General features: G+C 39.3%; 1 protein-coding gene across 4 annotated transcripts in view; it reads right to left on the reverse strand.

Moving 5' to 3' along the window:
* Window positions 1-27,555, reverse strand: part of DYM (dymeclin) — a 296,439-nt gene that overhangs the window by 211,352 nt on the left and 57,532 nt on the right. For all 4 annotated transcript variants that reach the window (XM_019652741.1, XM_019652742.1, XM_019652744.1 and 1 more), the window contains exons 6-8: window positions 21,093-21,165; window positions 2,782-2,907; window positions 1,271-1,413 (exon numbers count right to left, since the gene is read on the reverse strand). In XM_019652741.1, the coding sequence (XP_019508286.1) occupies window positions 1,271-1,413; window positions 2,782-2,907; window positions 21,093-21,165 (342 nt within the window). The remainder of the gene's footprint in view (window positions 1-1,270; window positions 1,414-2,781; window positions 2,908-21,092; window positions 21,166-27,555) is intronic.

Consider the following 27,555-nt stretch of genomic DNA (forward strand, 5'->3'; position numbering starts at 1 on the left):
TCTCCTCCCAGAAATCTCCAAACACACTGAAGTATTACAAAATACTCAGCTTTTAAATACCTATGCCAGTTTAAAAATAAAACACAGAAAACACTAGTGGATTAATGAAGCCTTCCCACGGGACAAAGAAGCCATTCTTGTGCTGCCTTCAGAGGCCACGGATGAGCCTCCTCATCTGGAACCATGAGGGCAATGGGTAGAGGAGATCGGAGAACGGACCTCTGTGGGTCTTGCATTCTAGGGGGCCCGCTCAGTGCCAGAGTCCAAGCCCTGAGTGATCACAGTGTAATTCAACTCGGAATAGTAAAAGAAATCAAATGAAGGCAAGTTTAGAAAGCCTGGTTCACGGATCAATTCCTAGAGTCAACAGAGAGGTCTTTTAATTCCAAGAGGTTCCCAAGACTCATTATCTAATAAGTTATCACGCAGTGCCACATTTTCAATATTAAACTGATGTTCTTCCCTGAGTGTGGAGAGGATGTGACAGCCATAATTCAGCTGTCGAACTCAGTTCCATTTAAAACTCCTTCAAAAGCTGAGCTCTGCCCTATATAGTTAAGTAGACTGTACACTGTACGGCTGGTTTGCCAAGAGCTTCGGTGCAGACCTTATAACTACTAGAGTGTCTGTCTAGTTTTTGTTTCTCCTTCGGAAAAAAGCAAAAGTTCAGTTCCAACTACTTAGGACCCAGGTCCTGTCTGTAGCCCTGAACACTGTGAAGCAGAAATGAGGCTAATTTACCGTACAGTGGGAAAGGACTTTATCACCTAACAAAATTTGCTTCCAATCTAATAAGACTTGCTTTTGTGCCACTTTTGAATTTATATCTCTTCAAAATATACTAATTTGTCATAAACAAATGAAACATTAAGTATAATAATAATAAAAATACTATACCCAATTAGTCATGTAAAATCCTAACGAGTAAAATAGAATGATTTCCTCATGAAACCCAGCAGTCAAGTTTCCAAGATCTTAATTGTATTTGTATTGTACAGCTAGAACTCAAGCATATATATTTATAGTCATTCTTCTTGAAAATGGTGTATTTCAGGTAAACAATCGATTTATTATCTGCATGTATTTCACTGCAGCAGTTGCTGCTCCAAAAGCAAAAATTAACATTTTAAATTACTTCGAGTATTTCAGATTTAGCCAGCTGTACAGATCCAATGTTAGTAGTGGCAGCCAGGGGAACAGAATTTCTTATGACTAATTGGACGAAATCTATACACACCAAAGAACGGAAATAAAGTCTGGTAAGGCTTACTTGCTACTCCTGATGCCAGTCCATAGAGCAGTCCTCCCCCCTCCGACTGCTGAGACAAAACATGTGTTCCTGGAGGAGGTGGCTTTTCTTGTCTGATAAAGTTATATAACAAGGTTTTCACCAGTTTGCTGGTGTATGGAAGACTACACAAAAGGGAAAAAGAAGAAAATTAAACTCATGCTTATGGAAATCACCTGATTTTGTATAATGATACACATATAATCTATATAATCTACTAATATAAAGAGATTAGTACAGTTCAAGAAAATGGAGCATTATCATGTCATAGTGAAGACCATGGGGTTTGAGATCAGACTTGAGGCTTAATTTTGGCTTTCCTCCTTACTACACCATAAGTCATTGGTCCAATCACTTCAACTCTTGACCTTCAGTTACCTTATTTGTAATCTATAACAGGTGAGATATAAATTCAGTGTATAATACAGTACCCGGCACTTGAAAGGAGGCAATAACATAGAACCAGTAGAGAAAAGCAAGAACTACAAAGCAATACTATAAAGGACTATACTTTTTATGTATGACATTATTCAATTTATGCATGCATACAAAAAAATACATCTGTATGTACATTGATTTTTTTTAATGTTAATACTCTTTGTTTTTAAGTAATGGGATGAGGAAAAGGGAGAGAAAACAGGTGAAAAGGGATATGTGTCTACAAATTGATGATAGATAGATCAGGTCGTGCAATCTAGAGAAAACTGTTTAATAGACTCCTGAACCAAAGCTCAGGTCCTTTCCCTATTATCAGTGAAGGTGTATGGAGATAACCAATGTAGCAAGAAGCATATGAGAAAGACAAAGCTCCCTACTCCTTGAGAACTTTAATCAAAGCTACATTGCCTTTGTTTTTCATTCTAAAATTCTGTGGAGACTGTGTCAGTAGAAGGTATGGGTGTGTGTGTGTGTGTGTGTGTGTGTGTGTGTGTGTGTTTAATATGTACCTATGCCCATGCCCACCCACAGGAGATTGGAAGCTTCTGCTCAGGAGCACAGCCCCACATCCTAACACATGCCTACCACATGGGTAGCACACAATAATGATTTGTTGACTAAATGGAAGTAGGAATAGTCAGTTAAGAGGCCGCTGAAGTAGTCCAAGCACATCGTAACAGGTCACAGATCACAGCAGTTTCAGTGGGACTGGGGAGAAGGAGAAGATATAAAAAACCAATTTCAATGAACAAATATTACTGGATGACTGCTTAGACAAAGAGAGTGATAAGGAAGAAGAAAGATGATGTCAAAGTTTCAATTCTACAAAGAAACCACTAGAGAAGGTAACGGAGTTGGGTAATGAAAAGGGCAGGGAGGATAAATAGTTTGGGCAACAGCAGAGTTTGGTTCCTTATGTGCTGGGTTTGAAATGCTGGTAGAACAACCAGAGGAATGTCTGGTTGGTGACATGGAACAATACTAAAGTAACAGGCCAAGACCAGGAATCCAGATCTGTACAATAAAATCTAGACAAATTTAAAATAAAAACATACCATCGACCTCGCATCAAATACTTGTGACTGATGCTCTGCCGCAAAACTTCCTTGTGGAAGAGTTGGCAGGAAAGGAAAACAACCATCGTTGATATAGCTTCTACTGATATTTCATATGTAATATCTCTGGAGAAACAGAAAATAAAACAGAATAATGATCAGTTTGGAAGATTAAGATATTGCTTCTTTCCGAATAAACTATACATTTAAAAACTCAAATCTAAATATTCACGTGTTTTAGGTTATTAAAAAAACTAACGTGTTTAGCATAAAAATTAAGTTAAGGAAACTTTCCCAGTCATTGGCTCTTATTCCTGGGTCCGGTATCACATTACTTTCCTACTTTTCAGTTCCCATCTCCTACAAGTCTATTAGTGTGTAATGGAAACAGTTACCAGCAGTGCTCTGCTTTGAAGTTCCACTCTAAAGCCCTTATGTTCATTCCTATTTAGTTATAATACAGAAACAAATATTCAGATTGTATAACTGAAGAGAAATCCCAGCATAGGGAAGAAAACAATGCCTTTTCAAGTTGACAACCACTTTACAACGAACAATGGCATACCCTTGATCTTCTATCTCTAGTGTCCACATTCTTGAGGCCAACTCAGCATGTTCAGCACAGTATGAATAGTAAACAAATTATTCCTGTTTTATTAAGCATATTTCTATTATGAAGCACTACTCTTACCCTCCCAACATCATTATCCCCTTTTAGAAACAAATCTTAGATCAAAGAAAAAGGAAATAAAACTTCAGTGGAGCAGGAGGCACAAATAGGAATAAGTGCATCAAGAAATCTTCAGTTATTGCAGAAGTTTAAACACAATTATCATGGGGAATAGTTAACATGTTAGACCAGGAAAGTGGGAAACTCAGCAACACAGTAAAAAGAGTAACAGCTCCAAAAAAAAATCAAAATATTTTTACGGAACTGAAACATTCATGGAAAACCCAAAGAAAAATACTTACTACCTACTTAAATGAGGCTCATTAAACAAACTGAAGATGACTTGATTCTAGGACTGGGCAAGCTTAAATTCTACCAGATATTTTAAGGAGTTATTGCTGATAAAAACATATTTTAAAAACAAAGTATACAAAACACAAGAGGCCCATGCAATTGATCTAATAAAGGACATAAAGGATAATATGAATAGAATGATCTAAATTTTAAATGGTTGATCTAAATTCTACGCAAATTAATCTTCAAGTCAATGCAATCACAACCAAAATTCTCATTGGATTTTTTTCAGGAACCTCATAGACTGACTCTAATATTTTTATGAAACAATAAACATATAGCTAAGTGAATCTTAAAAATGAAGAGTGAAGGTAGGGACTTTCCCTACCAGATATAGTAACCATGCTATACAGCTAGAGTTATAAAAACAGCATAACATTTGCACACAAAAATAAATAGGCCACTAGAACTCAGTTGAGAACTGAATGTGTATCACAGACCTGTGTATATATGGAAACAATATACAGTAAATATGGATCCACAAATCAATGGAGAAAACACAGATTGTACAGAAGATGGTTCTAAGAAAAACTGTTTTTTTCATAAAAAACAACAACAAAAAAAACAGAATGGATCCCTATCTTACAACATATCAAAGACCTACTACAGATGAATTAAATACTTGGATATGAATGGTAAAACTAACGTTAATAGAAGAAAACGTACAATGATGTATTTATAACATAAGCACAAGAAATAACTTCTTAAACAAAAGCCTAACAGCACAAACTAAAGCCGAAAACAATGCACTTAATTACATCACAATTAAGGATTATTGCTCAACAAATGAAACCCTAACAAAGTTAACAGGCAGATGATAGACTAGAAGAACAAGAAACTAATATCTAGGATATCATAAGCAACTCCTGCAAATGGTCAAGAAAAAGCTAAGAGCTCCACTAGAGAAAAAGAGCAAAAAGATATACTTAAAACAATATGATACCCCTTTATGCCATAAATGTAAAGCAGTGGCAGGCATATGATGATATATAAACCCTCATGTGCTGCTGATGGGAATATTAACCAGTGCAGTCATTACAGAGAACAACCTATGACCCAATATGTGTACATATGCCAAAGAAAAATTCACAGAAATATGTCCGAGGACTGTGGAAGACACCCTCTAAATGACCCCAATAATCCCTGCTTCCTGCTATTCATGCCCTTGTGTAATTGGCTCCCCATGAGGAATAGGCTGGATCTAGCGACTCACTTCTAACAAAGAGAATACAGTAAAAGTGATAGGATACCACTTGTGAGAGGAGATTAGCTTTCAAAAAGATTATGACTTGTGTTGGGCATACTCTTGCTCTCCCATTTGCTTTATCTGAGGGAATCCAGCTGCCTTGCTGTGACCTCACATACGGAGTAGTAGTCTACCTGGCATTCCTCACTGGCTGTTGACTGGAGGAGTGAGGCCCTCTGTTCACCAACCCTATGGGAATTGCGTCCCACCAATAGCCAAATGAAAAATCTAGGAAGCAGCTTGATCCTCCCTCACTGAGGCTTCAGATGAGACCAGAACCCAAGCCATAAGTTTAACCTCATGAGACACTGGAGTCAGAGGCACCAAGCTACACTGTCCCCAGATTCCTGATCCTACAAACAACTGTGAAACAATATTGTTTTAAACAGCTAAGTTGTAGGGGAATTTATTAGGCAGTAATAGATAAATAATATAAAGACATGCATTATTTGTGGTGTTACAAAGTTGGAGGCAGTCCAGGTGTCCCTCACTGAGGAACTGGCGTAAAATGTGGTGGATGCGTACAGTGGAGCAGTTTGGACAGCAACAAACGAGATGCTCACCTGGCATCACAGGTAACTTTTTAAAGACAGTTATGAGAGGAAAAAGTAAAAAACTGAATGAGCTCTGTAAAACAATTCTATCTGTGTACATTAAAAACACATGTACACATGGGGCGGCCAATTAGCTCAGTTGGTTAGAGCGCAGTGCTCATAACACCAAGGTTGCTGGTTCCATCCCCACGCCCTCCACAACTAGACTGAAACAACTACTTGACTTGGAGCTTGATAGGTCCTGGAAAAACATACTGTTCCCCAATAAAATTTAAAAAAATAAAAAATAAATAAAAACACATGTATACATAACATTTTGTACTTGAACATACACATATAAAAATACAGGCACTAAACACATTTAAAAGGCTGTTTATGGGAAAGTACCTAGCAGTACTTTAACATATAATATAGTAGGGTACTTATCAAACATTAATTGGAATAAAGCATCTAAAACTCTACAGTTAACAAATTTAACTTGCTAAAGTTATCTGCTTTGAGAAGTTGGATCCATTTCATTAGTTTTTATACTGCTGCTATTAGCAAATCACCACAAACGTAGTGGCATCAAACAGCACAAATCTGTTATCATACAGTTCTGTAGTTGCAGTACAGGTCTCAAGGGGTTAAAATCAAGGTGTCAGCAAGCTGCTTTCCATTCTGCAGGCTCCAGGGAAGAATCCATTTCCTGCTGGTTTGGGTTGTTGGCAGGATTTAGCTCCTCCTGGCTGTAAAACCCAGGCCCCGCTTTCTTGCTGGCTGTAAGCGGAGGGTACTTCCCAGCTTCTAGAGGTCCGGACTCATGGATTCCTTCCTCCATCTTCAAAGCCAGTAATATCTTTGAATGACTCCTCCTGCGGCATCTCTCTGACCCACCCTTCTTTCTGGTTTCCTTTTCTACCTTTAAGGACTCATATGATTAGATTGGGCCCGCTAGGAAAATAAAGGACAATCTCCCATCAAAGGGCCCTTAACTTGAACAGCATCTAGTGTCCTATTCCTACTTTGCTGAGAGTTTTTTTCATGAATGAATGTTGAATTTGGTCAAATGCTTTCCCCACATTTACTGAGACAATCATTTGGTTTCTCTCTCTTTTTTTGGGCGGGAGAGGGGGAGAGATCAATGTGGCATCTTATATTGATTGGTTTTCAAGTGTTAACAATATTGCATTCCTGAGATAAGCCCCACTTGGTTATGATGTATTATCCTTTTCATATATTGCTGGATGCAATTTGCTAATTTTTCTAAAAAAAGATTTTTCTCCTCTATTCATGAGATATCAGTCTGTAATTTTATTCTTATGTAATGTTATTCTTAGCCTTTAGCACCAGAGTTATGCTGGCCTCATAAAATAAGTTATCCCATCTGCTCTTGAAACACTTTATTGAAATACATACTTCGTGATGTAATATTGAGCAAAGACAGAATAGTATGTACCATATGAATAAGTATACATGCAGATGCTAATACGCAAAAAATAAAAACGCACAATACTGGGAGATGAGATTATAGGTGACTATTTTTATTATTTTTAATTTAAAATTTTAAAATGGGAAAGGCATTTTAAAAACGAGTGGGAGAAGTATTTGCTTCAAACTGGTTGTCTGTCTCTACTGAGAAATTCCCTGGAAAAAAAAATATCATGAGATGTGGTCTGAGGATAATATCTAATCTCATTTTGACCACATATACTTCATTTACACTTTTATGTGTTTAGATTTTGGAACAATATAAATGTATCACCTATTTAGAAATTAAATTAATCAACAACTAAAAATAGAGGATTCTCATAAAACTAAACTTTATTAACTAAAATCTAATGACATTGAAATAAGAGCAAACAAAAAACTGAATCACATTGTGGCATGCTGTAGGAGTCATCAACCCAAAATTAGAAAACCTAGGACCTGTTCTAAGTTCCCTACTAAACTCACTCTGTTCCTTAAACAAATAACTATCTCTGGGTCTTGGTTTTCTTATTTGTAAATAAGCAAATTGAGCTAGATGATCTCTAATGACAATTCTTGCTCTAACTTTCTATAATGCTCAAGAAAAAAATGAATTCAGGGCAATGTTAGATTCCTATGAAAACAAAATTTAAAATATATTAATTGGGCTATCTTAAGTGCCAAATAATCAGGGAAATGAGCCAGGCAGACCAACACTTGAAAGAAACCAAAATTCTACCATGCTGAGTGTGGTGGTTTTTAAAAGATGAAAAATGTTTTAAGCCAACAGATCTTTCTTGTTTTAATGTCCTTGTATAATCTTCAGAAGATTTTCATTACACAATCACCAAAACAAAGTCAACTTTAAAAAGCCAAAGTGTTGCTTTGGCTGCCATGTTATCCCAAGAACTTTCCACCATCTGGCTGGAAATGTCCTAGAACAAACTACTGTTGGAGCAAATTATTAATTTCATGTGAAGAGAAAAAAGACAGGCGCCATGACCTTGCACTGCTCTGCTAAGGCAGAGTGGAACGTTTGGATGAAGACAAAAGCCTTCGTGAAATGGGTGTTAGTGTTGGCTCAGGACAAAGTCACCGAATACAGAGGAAAAAAACATCCTCCTCTGACTTACTATTGGATAAGAAACCGGACGGTACTGTAAATGGAACATAAGTTTAACAAAAACAACAGACAAGTTCAAAGGATTAAGAACAGGATTTAAAAATATCACTGTCATGCCAACATGGAGAATCTAAAAGTAAAACATAAGGAAAGACTAAAAAGTGGTACAGTTTTGTATATTACAGATACTATCAACAGTAGTGATGGCTACTTTTAAAAGTTAAAAAATAAAAGTTAAGACATGGTAATACCCCTTATTTATGATGTCTTACAGTGAAACAGAAAGTGCCTGGAGTTAGGAGTAAAAAATATGGATTCTAGCCTCAGAATTGTCACTTGTTACCTTTATCAGGTACCTTACCTGTCATTTTCATCATTTATAAAAATTAAGGGGATGGATGAAATAAACTCAAATATCCACTCCATGTTTTCATGGTTTCTCAAAGAACTACTAATACTATATATGCAACAACACATCAAATGTATAAAGTATAGCCACATATCTTCTTGAAATAAAGTTCAACAACCAAAAGAGCTTTTTTTTGGTTTGTTTTTTGTTTAAGATTTTATCGGGGAATTGGGGGAGGGGAACAGACAAGTTGCTGTCCTTTTGTTCTTCAGTCTAGTTGTGGAGGACGTCGCTTCACTGGCCCATGTTGGTATCATCATTGCGCTCTTCCCGGGTGAGGCAGTCACTCGCCGGCCATTGGATGGCTGCTCACGGCAGCTCACGAAAGCTCACGCCAGCTGCCAGGCAGCCCCACTGCAGCCTATGCCACCGCTGGGGACTCACGGCAGCCCAGCTCCAAGACGAGCTGTTGTTCACTATCTTAGCTATAGAGGGCGCAGCGTCACTGGCCCTCATGTGGGATCTGATCCGGGGACCTGCTGCTCAGAGCTGGCGTCCCAAGCCAACTCCTAACCAATGTGTCACTTGGCCGGCCCAAAAAAGAGCTTTTAAAAATATCCTAAGAAATCAAAAGTTAACATGGATTGATAAGATAGATATATAATAATAAAGCAAATATATCAAAATGGTTATGTGGGTGTCCAAAATGCAATTATACCAACTTAAAATGTTGTGTTCATAAAACAAGGAGCAATGAGTGAAAAAAAAAAGCTTTCCCTTCATCAAAAGTTAAAACTGCTTTTAAATATATGAAGAGATGTTCAGCCTCACTTGTAATGAGAAAATGCATGTAAGAATCACAATATGATTTCCACTTTTAACTTACAAAAAAATCTTATACAATATTGGCAAGGCTCTATAAAATGGTTTTGGTGAGACAATAATTGGTATAATCTCTATAGGATGCACCTTTTTAAACCAAAATTATCATGTTTTTATCAAATTTTAAAATGTACACACTTAATTTCAACTCTATGATTTATACAAAGGCTATAACTATCTATGCATAAAGTGAATTTATGTGTATGCAGTTCATCAAGACAATGGAATATTTGGTGCTAAAAAGAAATCAACTACTACGTTTTTGACTCTTTGTTTAATAATAAAAAAATACAGTCATGCAACACTTAACAATGTGTTGAATGGTTCTGAGAAATGCCTTGTTATGATGTACAAACACCACAGAATATACTTACACAAGCCCAGATGGTATAGCCTACTACTATAATTGTATGTGCTATACTTCTTTATGACTAGCAGCAAGTAGGTTTTTACACTAGCATCACCACAAACTTGAGTGATTGCTCTATGATGGTTAAGATGTCACTGATAGGAAGTTTTCAGCTCCATTATAATCTTATGGGACCACCATTGTATATGTGGTCTGCCGGTTGACAGAAACACCGTTATGTGGCGCATGATTGCATACATATCCACATTAAAAGAAAATAAATGAGCTATTAAGCCACGAACATTGAGGAACCTTAAATGAATGTATATGTATTACTAAGTGAATGAAGCCAATCTGAAAAGGCGACTACACTGTATAATTCTAACTATACGACATTCTAGAAAAGGCAAAACTATGGAGATAGTAAAAGGATCACCAGGGGCCAGGAGTCAGGGGCGGATGGAAGGGATAAACAGGCAGAGCACAGAGGGTTTTTAGGGCAGTGAAACTACTGTGTATGATACTATAATGGTGGATACATGTCATTATACATATGTCACACCCAGAGAATGTACACCACCAAGAGTGAATGCTAATGTACACGATGACTTTGGGTGATAAAGATGTGTCAGTGTAGGTTCATTAATGGACCACTCGGATGCAGGGTGTTCATAGTGGGGGAGGCTGTGCACGAGTGGGGACATGGGGTGTATGGGAAATCGCTGTAGTTTCTGCTCAGTTTTGATGTGAACCTAAAACTGCTCAGAAAAATAAAGCCTATTAATTTAAAAATACAGTGTTTTCAGGTTGCTGGTTCTACTCCCACATGGGATGGTGGGCTACGCCCGCCCACAACTAAGATTGAATATGGCACCTTGAGCTGAGCAGCCGCAAGCTTCCGATGGGCGACCAGATGGCTACTGGACTTGGAGCTGAGCTAGCTGCGCCCTCCACAACTAAGACTGAAGGACAATAACTTGGCTGTTCCCCTTCCCCAATAAAATCTTTACCAAAAAAAAAATATATATATATATAATATATATATATATATACATACATTATATATATACTATATATACATACAATATATATAGTCAGAAAAGTCATGACGTATTTTTTTGTTTTTTTGTTGCAGAAATGCATGACTTTTCCAACTATATATATATATATATATATATATATATATATATATATATATATATTGTGTGTGTGTGTGTGTGTTTATATATATATATATATATATAGCCACCAGAATAGCTAAGAATTAAAAATGATTGTCTCTGGGGAGGAAAGGAATAAAAGGGATTTCTTTCTCAAACATGTGCATACACATATTAANTATACTATATATACATACAATATATATAGTCAGAAAAGTCATGACGTATTTTTTTGTTTTTTTGTTGCAGAAATGCATGACTTTTCCAACTATATCTATATATATATATATATATATATATATATATATATATATATATATATAGTGTTTTATCATTTAGAAACATAAAGGTAGGATAAGCCACCAGAATAGCTAAGAATTAAAAATGATTGTCTCTGGGGAGGAAAGGAATAAAAGGGATTTCTTTCTCAAACATGTGCATACACATATTAATAATTTAAAATAATTGCATCAGCATTGATGACTAGTATTAAATATCCGAGTGTAATGTAATCTGGATTATGCCTGAAATAACCTTGTAAAGAATTAATTTATATACAATAGGTGGCACAAAAAAGATAAAAAGTAAAAAAGCCAAGTGTTTGTTGCTAGAATTAAAATCTGCAGTTATTAATGTCAAACCACCACATTCATATTTTGCTATACGTGCATGAACAACAGCAAAAGAAATTGACAAAAGCATTCTGTACAGGTCTTGCTTTTTTAAAAGTAAATAATTTTCTGAAGTCATTTTGGGCTGAGCTGCCTAAGAATCCTGCAAACTGACCTTAGGAAAGTCACTTCCCTTCTCTCTACTTCCGTGACATCATATGTAAAATGAAAGGGCTAGGGTAAGTTGTTAAAAAGCTTTATTCTAGTTCTAAAAATTCAATGATTATATGACTCTAAATAAATAGTCCATAACTTCTCAGGAAATGTGCATATACAGGCAGAATAACAGCCAACATTCAGGACTCAGCTTTTGCTGCTGCTAATCTTTCACACCTAATGCCAAGCTAGGACCTGTCCTCCCAAACAGCCAGAGAGACTCCTCCAAGCAGCCTGACGCAACAGAAACTGGCTTCGGTTCCCACACAGATTATTCAGCCTTGTTCTTTTGAATACAGACATCCTGTATCCTATGACCACTATACTTGTTAATGACCAAGTGCTACCACTTTTTCTTGAGAAGCTTAAAAGATGAAAATTAACTCAGAAGCAAATAAATTCAATGTTTTGCTTGAATATTTAGTATGTGGAAGGCAGCATACTTTTATAGTCATGAAGCATTTTCAAGTGCATTACTTTGGTCCTCAACACAACCCCGAGAGACAAAGTAGCAGTGAGAGGACTAGACAGCCTCATCCCAGGATGAGATCTTCCTCTCAGCTGCTGGCCCCTCTGCTGCAATTAAGGACATGGTGTATTAAACTATCAACTTGCGGGCTGGCCCAGTGGCTCATTGGTTAAGAGTTGGCTTGGGAGTGCAAGCTTTGAGCAGCAGGGCGGCTGATTCGGATCCCACATGGGCCAGTGACGCTGCCCTCTACAGCTAAGATGGTGAACAACAGCTCAACCTGGAGCTGGGCTGCCATGAGTCACCAGCAATGGTGTAGACTGCAGTGTGACTGCAGTGGGCTGCCTTCAGTTACTGCCATGAGTGGCCGGCAGTCAGCGTGAGCGGCAGTCCAATGGCCTGCGACTGACTGCCTCACCCAGGAAGAGCGCAATGATCACAATACCAACATGGGCCAGTGAAGCGACGTCCTCCACAACTAGACTAAAGAACAAAAGGACAGCAACTTGTCTGTTCCCTTCCCCCAATTCCCCAATAAAATCTTTAAAAAAACAAAACAAAACAAAACAAAAAACTATCAACTTGCCCAGCTGCTGATTCAATAGCATTGTAAGTTGGTCTTCGAATTCATACACTTCGATTTCCATATCTAAAATATTAAACAACTGGGGCCGGCCAAGTGACTCAGTTGGTTAAGAGCTCCCTTAAGAGTGCGAGCTCTGAGCAACAGCGTTTCGATGCCCGGCCCGAGCTGAGCTGCCACTGAGCTACCAACAGGTGGCAGGATGGCTCAGCTAAAAAACAAACAAAAAAACCCCAGGTTAAAATATTAAACAACTGAACTCTCAATGTCTTCAAATGCCTTTTCCAACTGATGATCTATGATCCATTAACCCCAGTTTTACAAGGAGAGACCAGAAGCCTGGAGGGCCATTGCCGGTTGGCGGTAGAGCTAGGATTCAAGCCCTATCTTCTGGGTTCAAAATCGGTGGTGCTTCTTTGTATAGATACATCCTCTACTTCTTGGCAATAGCCAGTTAAGCATTTATGAACAATCTGAGCACATACCTTGTAAAATAAACATTATTTGTGGTACTGGATTTATTTTGCTTGGATTTCCTCAATAAACCAGATTAAAGTTTACACATTAAAATTTTTTTTAACTGGGGATTCTTTCCCTGAGGCACCAGAATCAATTTTCAAGCTGTAAAGTTATTGTGAACTTAATATACAATACTGTATTGGTGTATTGGTATATGAAAACACTATCATCTTTAATTCAGCACTTGTAGTGTCATAAACACCTAATTCTACCAGAAAGCTATACTAGATGGTTACCTTACAGCACTTAAAACTTAAATGCTGACTTACTTTAGCCACCCAGCCTGCTGAAGCTGAATTTGGCCTTTTCCCCACAGTTAGGCCCTTCATGCCAACCATGGGTCTCTCCAGTTCCTTCACTTTCTTCCAACAACTTGTAGACTTCATATGGAAACTGTTTATGGTTCTTCAGGTTCTTGAACCAGCTACTCACTGTTAGCACCAAAAGTTTTCAATATTCAGATTTTCCACAGTATAACATCTAAGCCAATACCATTAGTCTAAGGGTTGAATCACTATGCATTTGATATTTTATTACATTTGAAAAATCCTGAGGACAAAGTAAATTTTTTAAAGATTCGTAATCAGTTTCATCCCTCCCCAAATACTTCTAAAATGGATTTTAAGAGAAATAGCTTTAAAAAATACATTGTTCTTTTATATCCTAATAAAGAGAACCCTAAACATAATCAAACGTTTAGTCCTGCTAACATTCAAGTCTTTACTCCATCAAACAACATAGCTGTTCCACCCCTAGTCTCCCACAACCCTCTGCTCCAAACACATGATTCACACCCGGGAGGAGCCTAACCAGCTCCTTTCTGCCTCTTCAATGACCTGTCCACTGCTAACCACAACAGCTCGAAATGACTATAGCATTCATCACAGGTTCCTCCTACTGGGCTGTCTTTCTATGTATCGGTCCATCCCTAAGCTCTTCAAAGGTCACACTTTTCTTTCCCCAGGGCCTTGTACAGTATAGATGCACAGTATATTCACAGTATATGTGTTTGAGGGTGAACTCAATGAAAAAGAAATTATTATACTGTGAAAGGGTAATATGGGGACTACTGAGATAAGTCAATTGTCCCTAACCTAAATGATCCCAAACTAGTCAGTATTTATAACTAATTCATCTACCATTTCCTTAAATATTGTCAGATGTTATTTCTCAAGTATTTTAGCTTCTAGTATCCCCTTTCTACTACCAATGTCTATAAGACATTGAGTTTTTGTGTGTGTGTTTTTTAGCTGAGTCATCCTGCCACCCATTGGCAGCTCAGCGGCAGCTCAGCTCGGGCCGGGAATCAAACTGCTATTGCTCAGAGCTCAAACTCTTGAGCGAGCTCTTAACCAACTGAGCCACTAGGATGGCCCAAAGTTTTTATAATATAATGTACCAAAAAGACACAAAGACACAAAGAGCTCTGGGCCACTTGCACTTGCAATGGAGTATGCCTTAGCACGATGCTGTGTTGCCATATAGACTAGATGCTGGGGAGCAAACAGACAAAATGCTTTAAGCACACTGAGTAGATTGTGCTCCTACTGATTTATTGATTCAACAAAATTGTTCTGAAAGTCTACCATGTGCCAGGCTAATCTGGGTACTAGGGATACAGCAATGAGCAAAACAAATGCTGGCACAAGAGAATCGCTGTTTTCATGGAACCCTCATTCTAATTTTATTTGAGAATTACAAGAGAAATAACAGATAATATGAAAAGTGGAGATAAGCACTCAAACAAAAAAATAAAGCACGATAAAAGGACAGTGAATAAGAGGGGTGCTACATTAGGGTAGTCAGAGCAGTTGTTTCTAAAAAGCAGGCCCTTGAGCAGAAAGACGCTTGAAGGAGGTCAAGATATGAGCCATGCAGATATCTGAGGGCAGATATTTAAGGGAGAAGAAGAAGAAAGGGCAAAGGTCTTGGGGACAGGAGTGGATTGGCAGGTTCCAAATGAGCAAGGGTACTAACATGGCTGATGCAGAGCCAGTGGTGTGGACAAGGTTAGCAGACAACATCAGATACCCCCATACTTGAGAAGCAGACAAAGTCCCACTACACATGGACATACATGCCCCAAAAAAGGCAGTGAAGGTAATCGATTATGAGTACCTCATCTTCACCAGTACATAACTTAAGAAAAAACTAGATAAACTTTCTTAGGTTAAATTATAATGTAAAAATCTGCAAATCAGGGCCAGACTGAGAATTAAGCAGCCCATCTTCATTGAGTTCACAGGTTGATAAATGGACCTCAGAGGAAGAGGCCCATCCTGAGCAGACCTCACAGGGACCCACCCAGAATGGCAGCACTAGAGAAAGGAGTAGGTAGGGCCTGTGCTTGACAATGGCATCATCATGTACAGGTAACAGTGACAGCTTTGACAAAAACTAACTACAGTAATAAAACAGATGAAAAGACTGAAAAGGAACGAAATCCAATTCAAGTCCTCAAAACAATTTCACAATAAAAAAGCATCACAAGCAGCCCTCAAAGCATAAGTTTGGGGCCCACACAACATAACTGCTTCTGATGCTAGGACCCCACCTAAGCTCCAACACTGGGTGGAGTCCAGGGGTCTCAATTCAGCCCTTACAGTAACACTGTAAAAAGGAACCAAGACACTCACCAATTCTAAGTGTTATACTTTTAACTCTGGCCTGCCAACCATGTTCTTTCCATTACTCTCTCTATTAGTGTCTTAAGGAAAATACCTTTATCTTACTTTATTCCATTTCCACTCACTTCCTTGAGATCAAGGAGAAGATATATTAATTAAAAACAAGGCTTTACTTTTGGAAAACATTTCAGTTCTTGTTGGATCAACCTAATATACACTGAAAAATGTCAAGTCATGAGCCCATGCATGACTTAATCTTTATTTTAAATATATAAATGCTGATAAATTGGTAACTACAATATTGCCACAGGGATATGAAAGACAGTTTGCGGAATATAACTAATAATGTTGTAAATATTTTGTAGGGTGTCAGATGGACTCATGTCTTGTTAGGGAGACCACTTCATGGACGGTGTAGAGGCCTGACCACTGCACTGTACACCTGAAGCTGAAGTTGAATAATATTGTACGTCAACTATAGTATATATATATAGTCAGGAGATGTGGAGTATAATGTGGAGAATGAAGTCAATGGAATTGTAATACATACCGTATTTGCCGGCGTATAAGACGATTTTTTGGCCCTGAAAAATATGCCTCCAAGTAGGGGGTCGTCTTATACGCCAGGTACACTTCAGATAGACTGCCCATAGTGCTTGCCCCGTGCCACAGTGGCCTCCCGATGCCCACCCACTTCATTCCACATACCGTTCAGGCATCAGCAGCACTGCTGGGTGTATGCTCGGCTGTTATGCGATTTTGCTGTTATGCGATTTTACCACACTCGCAAAATCGCACACAGCCGACCATACACCCAGTATGATAGCGCAAAATCGCGAATCGCGATACCATACTGGGTGTATGGTCGGCTGTGTGCGATTTTGCGAGTGTGGTAAATTCGGGTTACCGTATATTTCTTTACATATGCATTGAAGATTCGCGATTTTGCACTATCATGGTGCCTGTTAGAATGTTGAAGAGCTCACACTTGCGCACTAGTGAGGTCCCAGGGAGATGCTGATGCAAGGGTGGACCAGACTGCTATAGTGACAGGGCGGGCAAACAGGGAGCAGGGACCAATCAAATCAGGCTTTGTATACAGCCAACAGCCAACCACAATACTGCACCATTGTACAGTACAGCATAGAAAATGTCGACCAGTCAAACCCCTATCATCCCTATCATGGCACCAGCCAAAAGAAAGAAGTATGATGCAAATTTTAAACTGAAAGTTATAAACTTTGCTAAGGAAAATAATAATTGTGGTACTGCAAGACAATATGGAGTAACAGAAAAGATGGTTCGGGACTGGAAATCAAATGAGAAAGCATTAAAGAGTATGCCAAGGGGTAAGTGTGCATTAAGAAGAGGCACCCCACACTGGCCAGAACTCGAAAAACATGTAGCAGACATGGTGGCTCAACATCGCCAAAACGGTTATGTGGTGACACGAAATACAATACGCTTGTTTGCACTTCAGTGGGCCAAATCAAATCTGATATTGTTTTACCTTTTATTTGGTGTGTGGAAGGTGTGCGGAAGAGGGGGTAGTCTTATACGGCGAGTATATAACAAACTCTGTATTTTGAGTGGAAATGTTAGGGGGTCGTCTTATACGCCCAGTCGTCTTATACACCGGCAAATACGGTATGTATGATATCGGGCGGGGGGGGCGGTGGATTGAGGAAGGGGCTGTCACTTTGTGAGGGGTGAAAGTGTAACTATTGCACTGTTACTAATTGTGTAACTATTGTACACCTGAAACTAATAACAAATAAATAAATAAATAAAAAGAATAATAAAAAAATAAATATAAAAATGCTGAGAGGTATGGAGTTAAGGAAGGATTCCTGGAAGATGTTCATTTTTAATATGACTGAAAATTAACACCTCAGAGATTTAACATTGTTATCAAGCAATCCGAACTGAGAAGCAGTATCCACTAACTACTTCAAAGTCAATTTTCATTACAAATAATTCCTATAAATTCTGGGAGTTTATCTAAACTACTGCAGTGATCCTGTTCTCTTAATAATAAAGTATCATTTAAAACTTAGTTCAGAGATCTCTAAATATCTATATGTTCTCGGTAATCACTTTCTCTCAACATTAACAGAATGATTTTGCAGTCTCATAAGAAATGTTTAAGCTACTTTGGAATTACCTTGGGTGGCCATTCAAATTAGATTCCCCTTGCTATTCACCTGCTAATGCAGCACTGGCATGCCAATGTTAATATGAAAGTTTACAGCGAGACTGATGACACCCAGGTGTGAGAGCACCCCGGTTTCCATATGTTAATACCCCTCCTTAAATTATAAGCTGATCCATAACACTGCACTACAGTTACAGTAGATGAAACACTGAAAGAGTAGTTTGGTTTCACATAGAAACGGTTACCAAGACAAACCTTGCAGGATGGGCTTCCAAGAATATTAAATCATAAGAAATTGTTTCAGCAGCTGGTTAAAGCTGAGTGTACATAATACAAGACATCTGGTTGTCTGTGCATTTTCAGTTCATTTAAAAAGTATAAACACATTAAAACACTGAAATGTCTGATATATTACAACACTGTCTGCCTGCTCCCCAAGAGTGTTTAGTGGCTGGTCTAGTCATTGTACTCATGGCTTATTTACTAGCTAAAGGGATTTATAATTTCAATCCCCCTTAAATCCACTAGGACATTTTATCAACAAAGGGAAAAAAAAGTACTCATTTAGGAAATATACTAAATTGCTGGTGTTTGTAAGGACACAACACAATGGAAGTGGTGCTATTTTTAAAATTAAATCAGAAACACATGAAGTATCATACATGCTATGACAAGTAACTAGCAAACAACATATGTGTTCCCCTGCCGCTTTTGACCATATGTAACAGAAACTGAGCCACGGTGGCTTAACTAAAATAAGGGTTAATTTTTTTCAAGTAAGAAGAAATCCAAAGATAAGCAATCTGGGGCTGCTGTACCAGTCCCACAATGTCATCGATATCCCATGCTCCTGGGACACTATTCTTTGCATGCAGCACTCATCATCCTAGTTTTAAGATGGCCTATGTGTTGCCTCCACATTCCAGGAAGGAAGAGGACAAAGAGCAAAACGCTGAAGGTACATATGGACGACTTCTGCTTACATATAATTGGCCCAAACTACACCACAGGGCCACACTCCAGGCACATTTAGTTCCCAAGTTCCCTGAAAACTAAGCTGGGCACATATTGGCTCTCCCAAACAATACTGGAGATCTGCTAGAAAGGAGGGTGAGAAAGGATGTAGGGCACGCTAAAAGCTGTGCCTGTCAGAAGAGTTCAAGTTACATGGGACAGTGTCTCCTGTGCCCTTCTATGTTAGGTGATTCCTCAGCTGTCTCAGTTCTACCTTCTAGGCTGCACATAGTCCAAATAACAACAGGGTTTTGTGGTTCTCATTTCTAAACCTATATTATAATTCTGGACGCTGCACTTATGCACAACAGAGGCCAGGTGCCCATTTTCTCATAAATTCCTGTCTTTCCTTTTTCGACCACAGGCAAATAGCACATTTCCAACAACACCCCCATGTAGACTGAGATTCTATGATGATAAAAATCTACTTCTTTATTTAAAAAAATAATTCCTTTAAAATATGCATTTTTTTTTAAGATTTTTATTGGGTAATTGGGGGGATAGGAACAGTGCTGGGGAATTGGGGAAAGGGGAACAGACAAGTTGCTGTCCTTTTGTTCTTCAGTCTAATTGTGGAGGACATTGCTTCACTGGCCCAAGTTGGCATCATCATTGCACTCTTCCCTGGCGAGGCAGATCAGTCGCCGGCTTCTGGACGGCCGCTCACTGCGGCTGCTGGCCGCTCACGCTGGCTGCTGGCTATATACGGTAGCCCATGGCAACCCACTGCCACAGGGACTGCAGCCTACGCCATCGCCGGCGACTCATGGCAGCTCAGCTCCAGGTTGAGCTGTTGTTCAGCATCTTAGCTGTGGAGGGCAGTGTCACTGGCCCTCATATGTGGGATCCGAACCGGGGCCCTCTGGCATCCCAAGCGAGCTCTTAACCATCGCGCCACTCGGCCGGCCCTAAAATATGCATTCTTAACAAGGATGATATCACCCCCAAGAGGGTGAAAACTGGTTCTTCGAGGTGAAAAACTTCGTAGATATTATAATGATTTGTGGCCCTCCAAGGGCCACAGTACATAAACATATTCAGTGTACATGGGGTATTCAAATTTCATTAGTGGGGACAGGCAATTTAGAAAAAAATGTCTAAAGGGGCTCCTCAGAGAGACAATTAAAAAAAATATAAGGTTGAGAGTAACTGCTTTAAAAGTTACAAACATTTTGAATCGTTCCGGAATTGCATTTGGTTGCAGTGACAGAAATCCAGTTCGGTTGCGTAAACAAGTAAGGGTCTATTTTTCTCACATGAGAAGTCCAGGGGACGATATGGGGAGGAGGGGAGACTGCCAGTTGATGACTTTGGTTCAGCAGCTCAATGGCATCAAAGCAGAATTTTCTGTGAGTCTCTTGGCTCATGGTGCCAAGATGGTCACACAGCTCAAAAGACCTTGTCCTCATTCCAGAGAGCAAAAAAGAGGGCTGTCAAGAACAAAAAGATAGGCCTCCTAGCTAAGTCAGGTTCCCTCAAAGAGCTTTACTCAGAAATTTCATTGGAGAACTTCCCCCTACATCTCATTGACCACAACTACCTTCAAAGGTGGGAATGAAAATCTGACCTCTCCCAAAATGGCCAGAAATAAAATCAGGAAGAAAGAAGGGGCGAACAAACAATGGGTGAACAACTAGCTGTATCTCCTACCTATGAACTAGATTCAAACTGCTTTTCTCTTAAATCCTTGTTTACAGAGATCTTTAGGATCTCTTATTACAGAGATTAATCTAATTCTGTGCATATCATACGCTTAATATTGCTCGAGTTTGATTATTTTCCCCCCAACAACTTAAAATTCTTGTTTTGATGATGACTAGTCAGAATTTAAATATTACTAGGCAAGACAGATAAAAGAACTCCATGACTTTGAAAGACATACATAAAAGTTCTACACCAGGACCCATTAACTCTTCAACATGATCAATGACCATCTTCAATATACAAAGATAAAACAAATCCTGGCTTAGCCAGTACTTACAAGAGTGGGATATCAATGATTAACTGCATCAAACAGCAGACTAATTCTTCCAAAAGATCTTCTGAGTCACAACCTGGTAAGACACATACAAAGTTTGTTAACAAAGTATAAAATAGCATGGAGCTGTTTAGAAGTTCGGTTTTTCATTCCTCATGAGAATAAGAATAGTAATTAATTACTACATAAACTCAGACATTAATGTTGACCTCTGAATAAAATACAAATCATGAGCCAGTCAGCATCTATTATGATCTTCATCTAGTAGAGGAATTCTGAACACCAGCTATTCATTATATAGCTTTCAAAGCTGGAAGGTGTCTTATAACTCCTGTAGGCCAGTCATTTTCAAATTTTTTATACTGCACTGTTTTTTTCAAATGAAATCTTATACAAAGGCAAATATATAAAATACATAAAAAATCGGGCCGGCCGAGTGGCGCGATGGTTAAGAACTCGCTTGGGATGCCAGAGGGCCCCGGTTCGGATCCCACATATGAGGGCCAGTGACACTGCCCTCCACAGCTAAGATGCTGAACAACAGCTCAACCTGGAGCTGGGCTGCCATGAGTCGCCGGCGACAGCGTAGGCTGCAGTCCTTGTGGCAGTGGGTTGCCATGGGCTACCGTGTGTAGCCAGCAGCCAGCGTAAGCGGCCAGCAGCCGCAGTGAGCGGCCGTCCAGAAGCCGGCGACTGATCTGCCTCGCCAGAGAAGAGCACAAAGATGGTGCCAACTTGGGCCAGTGAAGCAACATCCTCCACAACTAGATTGAAGAACAAGACGACAGCAACTTGTCTGTTCTCCTTCCCCCAATTCCCCAGCACTGTTCCCATTCCCCCAATTCCCCAATAAAAATCTTTAAAAAAAAAACAAAAAAAAACAAAAAACAAACAAAAAAAAAACCATAAAAAATCAAGCTGCTCTAGCCACCTTGTTTGAATCAGGAGTACAGAACCATCCTTCCTCCCTGCTATAAATATCTGACCTTGTCATTGACCTTCTTGATGGGCCTCAAAGAACCCTTTCTGAACCAGTGGGGGCTGCACGGATCACAGACGGAAACCAAGTCAGAGGCCAAACACCTCTTTACAGACAAAAAGCCAAAGGTAAAATGGATTTCCCAAGTCACAGAGTAAGTAAGTGGCAAAGGTAGGTGGCAGATCACCATCCCAACGGAAATGCTCCTCTGTCCCAAACTGCTCTAAGTGACCTTCTAATTTCCAAAGACAACCAGTATCTTATGTGACTTCTGGCTTTGAACACTACTGACACCTACTCCTTCATGAAAGTCCTTCTTCCCTCAGTTCCTATGACACCTTATTTCTAACCTACTTTTCTTTCTATTCATTCCCAGTATCTACTTCCTCAAGAATACCTTTTAAACTATTGGTGTGTTTCCCAGAGTTCCGCTGTTGGCTTTCTTCTCCTCTTCTCACTCCTTAATGTTCTCCTTTATCAATCATCCCTTACATGTTGGTGATTCCTAAATCTATAGCTTTCCTCGGCCACTCCACTGAACTTCCTATCTTTATATCCAATTGCATGCTTGACATCTCCACTTAGATGCATCACCAGTATTCAAACTCAGCATGCTCAAAACTGCACTCATCTTTCCCAACACTTCGAATCCGCTTACATCTTCTTTAGCCTCCTTTTTACAGTGAGTGCATCAGTTAAGTCAAACCCAAAACACAGACTACTCTGTTGCTCATCTTTTTCTAACCAGTCAATCTCAAGGTCCTCTCAATTACAGTCACCTCTCTGTTACTTCCTCTTTTCTGCATTCCCTGCCATGCCTTTGTTCATTATATTTCTTCATCCCAGTTCAGTTAACTGAGTTTACTAAATTAAAACTCACTCCGAAACTTTTTTTTTTTTTAAATTTTATTGGGGAATTGGGGCAGGGAAACAGCGCTGGGGAATTGGGGAAGGGGAATAGACAAGCTGCTGTCCTTTTGTTCTTCAGTCTAGTTGTGGAGGACGTTGCTTCACTGGCCCATGCTAGTATTATCATTGCGCTCTTCCCAGGTGAGGCAGATTGGTCACCGGCCTCTGGACGGCCGCTCAAGGCGGCTCTTGGCAGCCCACGTTGGCTGCTGGCCACTCACGCTGGCTGCCGGCTACACATGGTAGCTTAGGCAGCCCACTGCAGCAGGGGCTGCAGCCTACACCGTTGCCGGCAACTCACGGAAGCCCAGCTCCAGGTCAAGCTGCTGTTCACCATCTCACCTGTAGAGGGCAGTGTCACTGACCCTAATGTGGGATCCGAACAGGGGTGTGCTGCTCAGAGCTGGCGTCCTAAGCCAGCTCTTAACTAACGCGCCACTCGGCCGGCCCACTCCTGAACTTGTTTAAGCCTTCCTACTAGTATTCCTACTTCCAATTTTACTCCTTTCCAATCCAAACTCCAGGTTGCTGTCAGGGAGACCTAACTAAATTCCATCCTTTCACTCTCGTAGCTTAGATCTTTCCAATTGCTTTAAGCTGATTACTATGTATCAGAAAAAACCTCCAAGCTCCAAAGTACAGTATACCAGACACTTTAAGTAAGACACAGGCCCAGCATCGCTTTCTACCTTTATCTCCCACGCTTGCTCCCTCCACAATTTCTATTCCAGCAATACCAAGCTACCTGCTACGTGCCATTTTATGCCTCCTCAAAAATATTCTCTCTGCCTGGAACGCTACATGATGATAAAAACCTAATTTCTTAAAAACGCCAATCTTTATCCATCTGAACCATCCTCAGTCTTCATCTCCTTCAATAAAACCCAACTCTCTTTCCTCATCCTGAATAAAAATAATCATCTGGACTGCATTATGCCTTGTGTATATGTCTTTCACTATGCCTTGTGTATATGTCTTTCACTGCATATTTTGGTTATAGTATATCGTAATTTCTCTCTACATGTAAGTAGGCCCCTATTGACTCTGTATTTCCCCAGGATGATGACTAACAAACAGCTCGGCACATGATGCACACCCAATACACGTTTGCTGAACTGAACCCAGGTGTCTGAGTACAAATCGAATGGTTATTTCCAAAGTATCAAAGCACTTCGAGTCTCAAAACATGGTTTAGTAATTTTTTCTTTTTTAGACCACAGTATCACCTGGTAGTCAGAAATTATGAAGAAATTCCTTCCTGCCTTGCCTTAAATAGCACTGGCACAGTAACCCTCTGAGAGGTGAATGCCAAGCTTGAAGAGAATATGAAATCATGATGAACACACCAATCAGTGCTAAAAAGAATCTACAGCAAGAATAAAGTTCAATAAGCACATTAAATCTCACTCTAAAAGAGGGAGGCTTAGTTCAACTAGTAAAGAAAGTAAAATAAGGAAATAAGTCACGTTTGTCTCTGAGGCTACACCATAACAAGTAGATCTAAAATCTTTCTCTGCCAAAGCTGTCCAACACAACCCACGTGAGTTAACACCCTATTCCAACATGCTGAATTGTTGGCATGTAATATATACTCAATACATCCTTGGCTCATCCTACATAGTGTAGTGACCCAGACCCAAGCAAGGACATTTAAAATCATTCACTGATTCCCTAAATAACATTTCAGACCAAATGAGTTGGCCAATTTAATAACACACCCCTGTTCAGCCAAGCAGCTAGCACAGTGTTTTAATTAGGGAAGGTGAAGGTACAAGTGCTCAGGACTCACAGATGGTGCCTGATTGTTTTTTTTCCTTCCAGGGGTGTAAACACACCTAATTTTCAAATCTTTAAATGGTGACAAGGATTCTCTATTCGGTCCTAAATGCCATCCAAATCATGACCTCAGCCAAGTTTACAGCTGGGTCAATTAAGGAGTATATTCATAGCTTTGTGAAAAGGATGATAAATGTATTTCACGCAAGTAAAATGTAACATATCAAGGTCAAAGTTCTAACAAAACAAAAAACAATAAACAATTTCTAGTTAAAATCATTGATAACTTCCATTTACTTAAAAAAAAAAAAAGAGAGAGAAACTCCTGCAGAATATTATATTCTTGTTTCTGGGCTAATCTAGAAGCAAATAATTGCGTATCAAGTGAAGAGTGACAGGATTTGACTGCTTACCAGGTCTGACATTAAGCAAGTCACTCACATTACATTATTTTCCAAGCAGTATTTATATCACCCAGCTTTCAGATGTGGCCAAATATCTTCCTTAGTTCCAAGAAAAATAAGTACATATAAACTCACCTGCCAAAAATTATAGTAACACTCATGCATTTCTCACAAGAAAGATGATCTTAAAAGTCCTTGAAATTTGTGGATCAATGACAAAGTAAATTAAGGTTCTTTGAGCAAAGGATTTTGCAGAAATTTGGTGTGTTTACTGTATTATAAAGTTTACAATCCAGAACTTTTATCTCTTAAAAGAGTTTTAAATTGCCACGATAGCTCCAGTCAAATATTTTAGTATTTTAAATGTTAGCTTCTGGACATAATATTAATAGCTAACATTTACTGAGAACTCCGCCATTGGAGAGGCACTATGCTGACTATTTCATTGTTTATCTCACGTTAATCTTGACAATAACTCTTAAGGAGCAGGGATGATTATTATCATCATTTTACAGATGAAAAATATCATGGCTCAGGGAGGTTAGTTTACTTATAGTAGAGGGCAGAGCCCAGATTTGAACTTAAAGCCAGGCTCCCAAAGGAACGGGGGGGAAAAAAACCTGACACATTATTTTTAAAGATCTGTTTCTATACAAAGTTGGAAAAAATCCAGTCAACCAACACATGTTTTTCTCAAGACCATAAATACAAACCCCTCATAAGTGAGTGTATGAGCCATGCTAGGAAGGAAATCTGATATTCCACATACTAGTTCACACGTCAAGGTGACAGATTATACATTCATCAGCACATGCTGTAAGTCCTTGACTTAAATATCCAATTTAGAAGTAATCTAAACTATTTGGATCTAAATATCCAATGTAGAAGTAGTCTCAAACAATGAAGAAGTATAAACCATTATTATAAGTATTATGCATAACAAGGTCACTGAAATCCCACTTTTATCCCTGGGGTTCTCCCCCTTTTTAAAGCCCTAACCCCACTTCTCTGGTCCCTTTGAGCATTACCAGAGGACAAAGCAAAAAAGACAAGATGATATTTACAGTCCCTTACAGCTCTAATAGTCTATACCTAAAACTAAGCTGTGGTCCCTGTTAGTTCTTTCTGTCCGGCACCCATTAAGTACCATATGCTAAGGTACCATGTTCTCATTTTCACCCTAAGGAGAGGACCAGGGAACAGTGAAATACTGTTATAATCAAATGTCTTCCATCAGAGTGGGAGGGGAAGAATGGAAAAAAAGAGTCAAAACAACTCACTTGAGGAAGGGGACAAACAGGACTGCTGGAAAACAAAGCACAGTAAAACCTTGGATTGTTAGTGACTTGGTTTGCGAGTGTTCCGCAAGACGAGCAAACATTTCTAATACATTTTAACGTGGTAAACGAGCAATGTCCTGCAATATGAGTAGTTTGTTTCTGGAACGAATTATGCTTGCAAACCAAGGTATTACTGTAGTCAGAAAAAAGAAACATGGGTCATAATGAGGTTACATGTAGTTATTAAAAGGAATGTTAAAAGACAAAGAGCTAATCTTTGTTGTTATCTTTGCATTCATAAAGTTAAACTGTCAGCTTCTCAATGTTGTTCAATATCACACTGTGCCAAACACAAGTACTAAAAACTTGATCAAGAAATAACACAGCAAATAAATAAATAAATAAATAAATAAATAAATAAATAAATAAATAAACAGAGCTACAGATTGGGGGATGGGGGTTATCACTTTGAGGGGTAAAAAGTATAACTATTGCACTGTGTTGTACAGCTGAAACTAATTTAAAAAAATGTTTATTTCACAATAAAATAAATGAATGAATGAATGAATGAATGAATAAAATAACAGAGCTAGGGCTGACCGAGTGGCTCAGGTGGTTAAGAGCTTGCTCAAGAGTGCAACCTCTGAGCAATAGGGTCGCTGATTTGATTCCCACATGGGCCAGTGAGCTGCACCGAGCTGAGCTGCTGCTGAGTTACCAACAGGTGGCAGGATGGCTCAGCTGGTGAGAGCAGTGCTCCTAGCAACAAGGTTGCCAGTTTGAATACCGCAAGAGATGGTGGGCTATGCCCACCCACAACTAAGATTGAACTTGGCACCTTGAGCTGAACAGCCGCAAGCTGCCGATAGGAGGCCAGATGGCGACTGGACTTGGGAGCTGAGCTAGCTGCGCCCTCCACAACTAAGACTGAAAGACAACAACTTGGCTGTTCCCCTTCCCCAATTCCCCAACACTGTTCTCCTTCCCCAATAAAATATAAAAAATAAGGGCCGGCCGAGTGGCACGATGGTTAAGAACTCGCTTGGGATGCCAGAGGGCCCCGGTTCGGATCCCACATATGAGGGCCAGTGACACTGCCCTCCACAGCTAAGATGCTG

Source organism: Hipposideros armiger, unplaced genomic scaffold, assembly GCF_001890085.2.
Source record: "Hipposideros armiger isolate ML-2016 unplaced genomic scaffold, ASM189008v1 scaffold_186, whole genome shotgun sequence".
In the NCBI taxonomy this organism is placed as follows: Eukaryota; Metazoa; Chordata; class Mammalia; order Chiroptera; family Hipposideridae; genus Hipposideros; species Hipposideros armiger.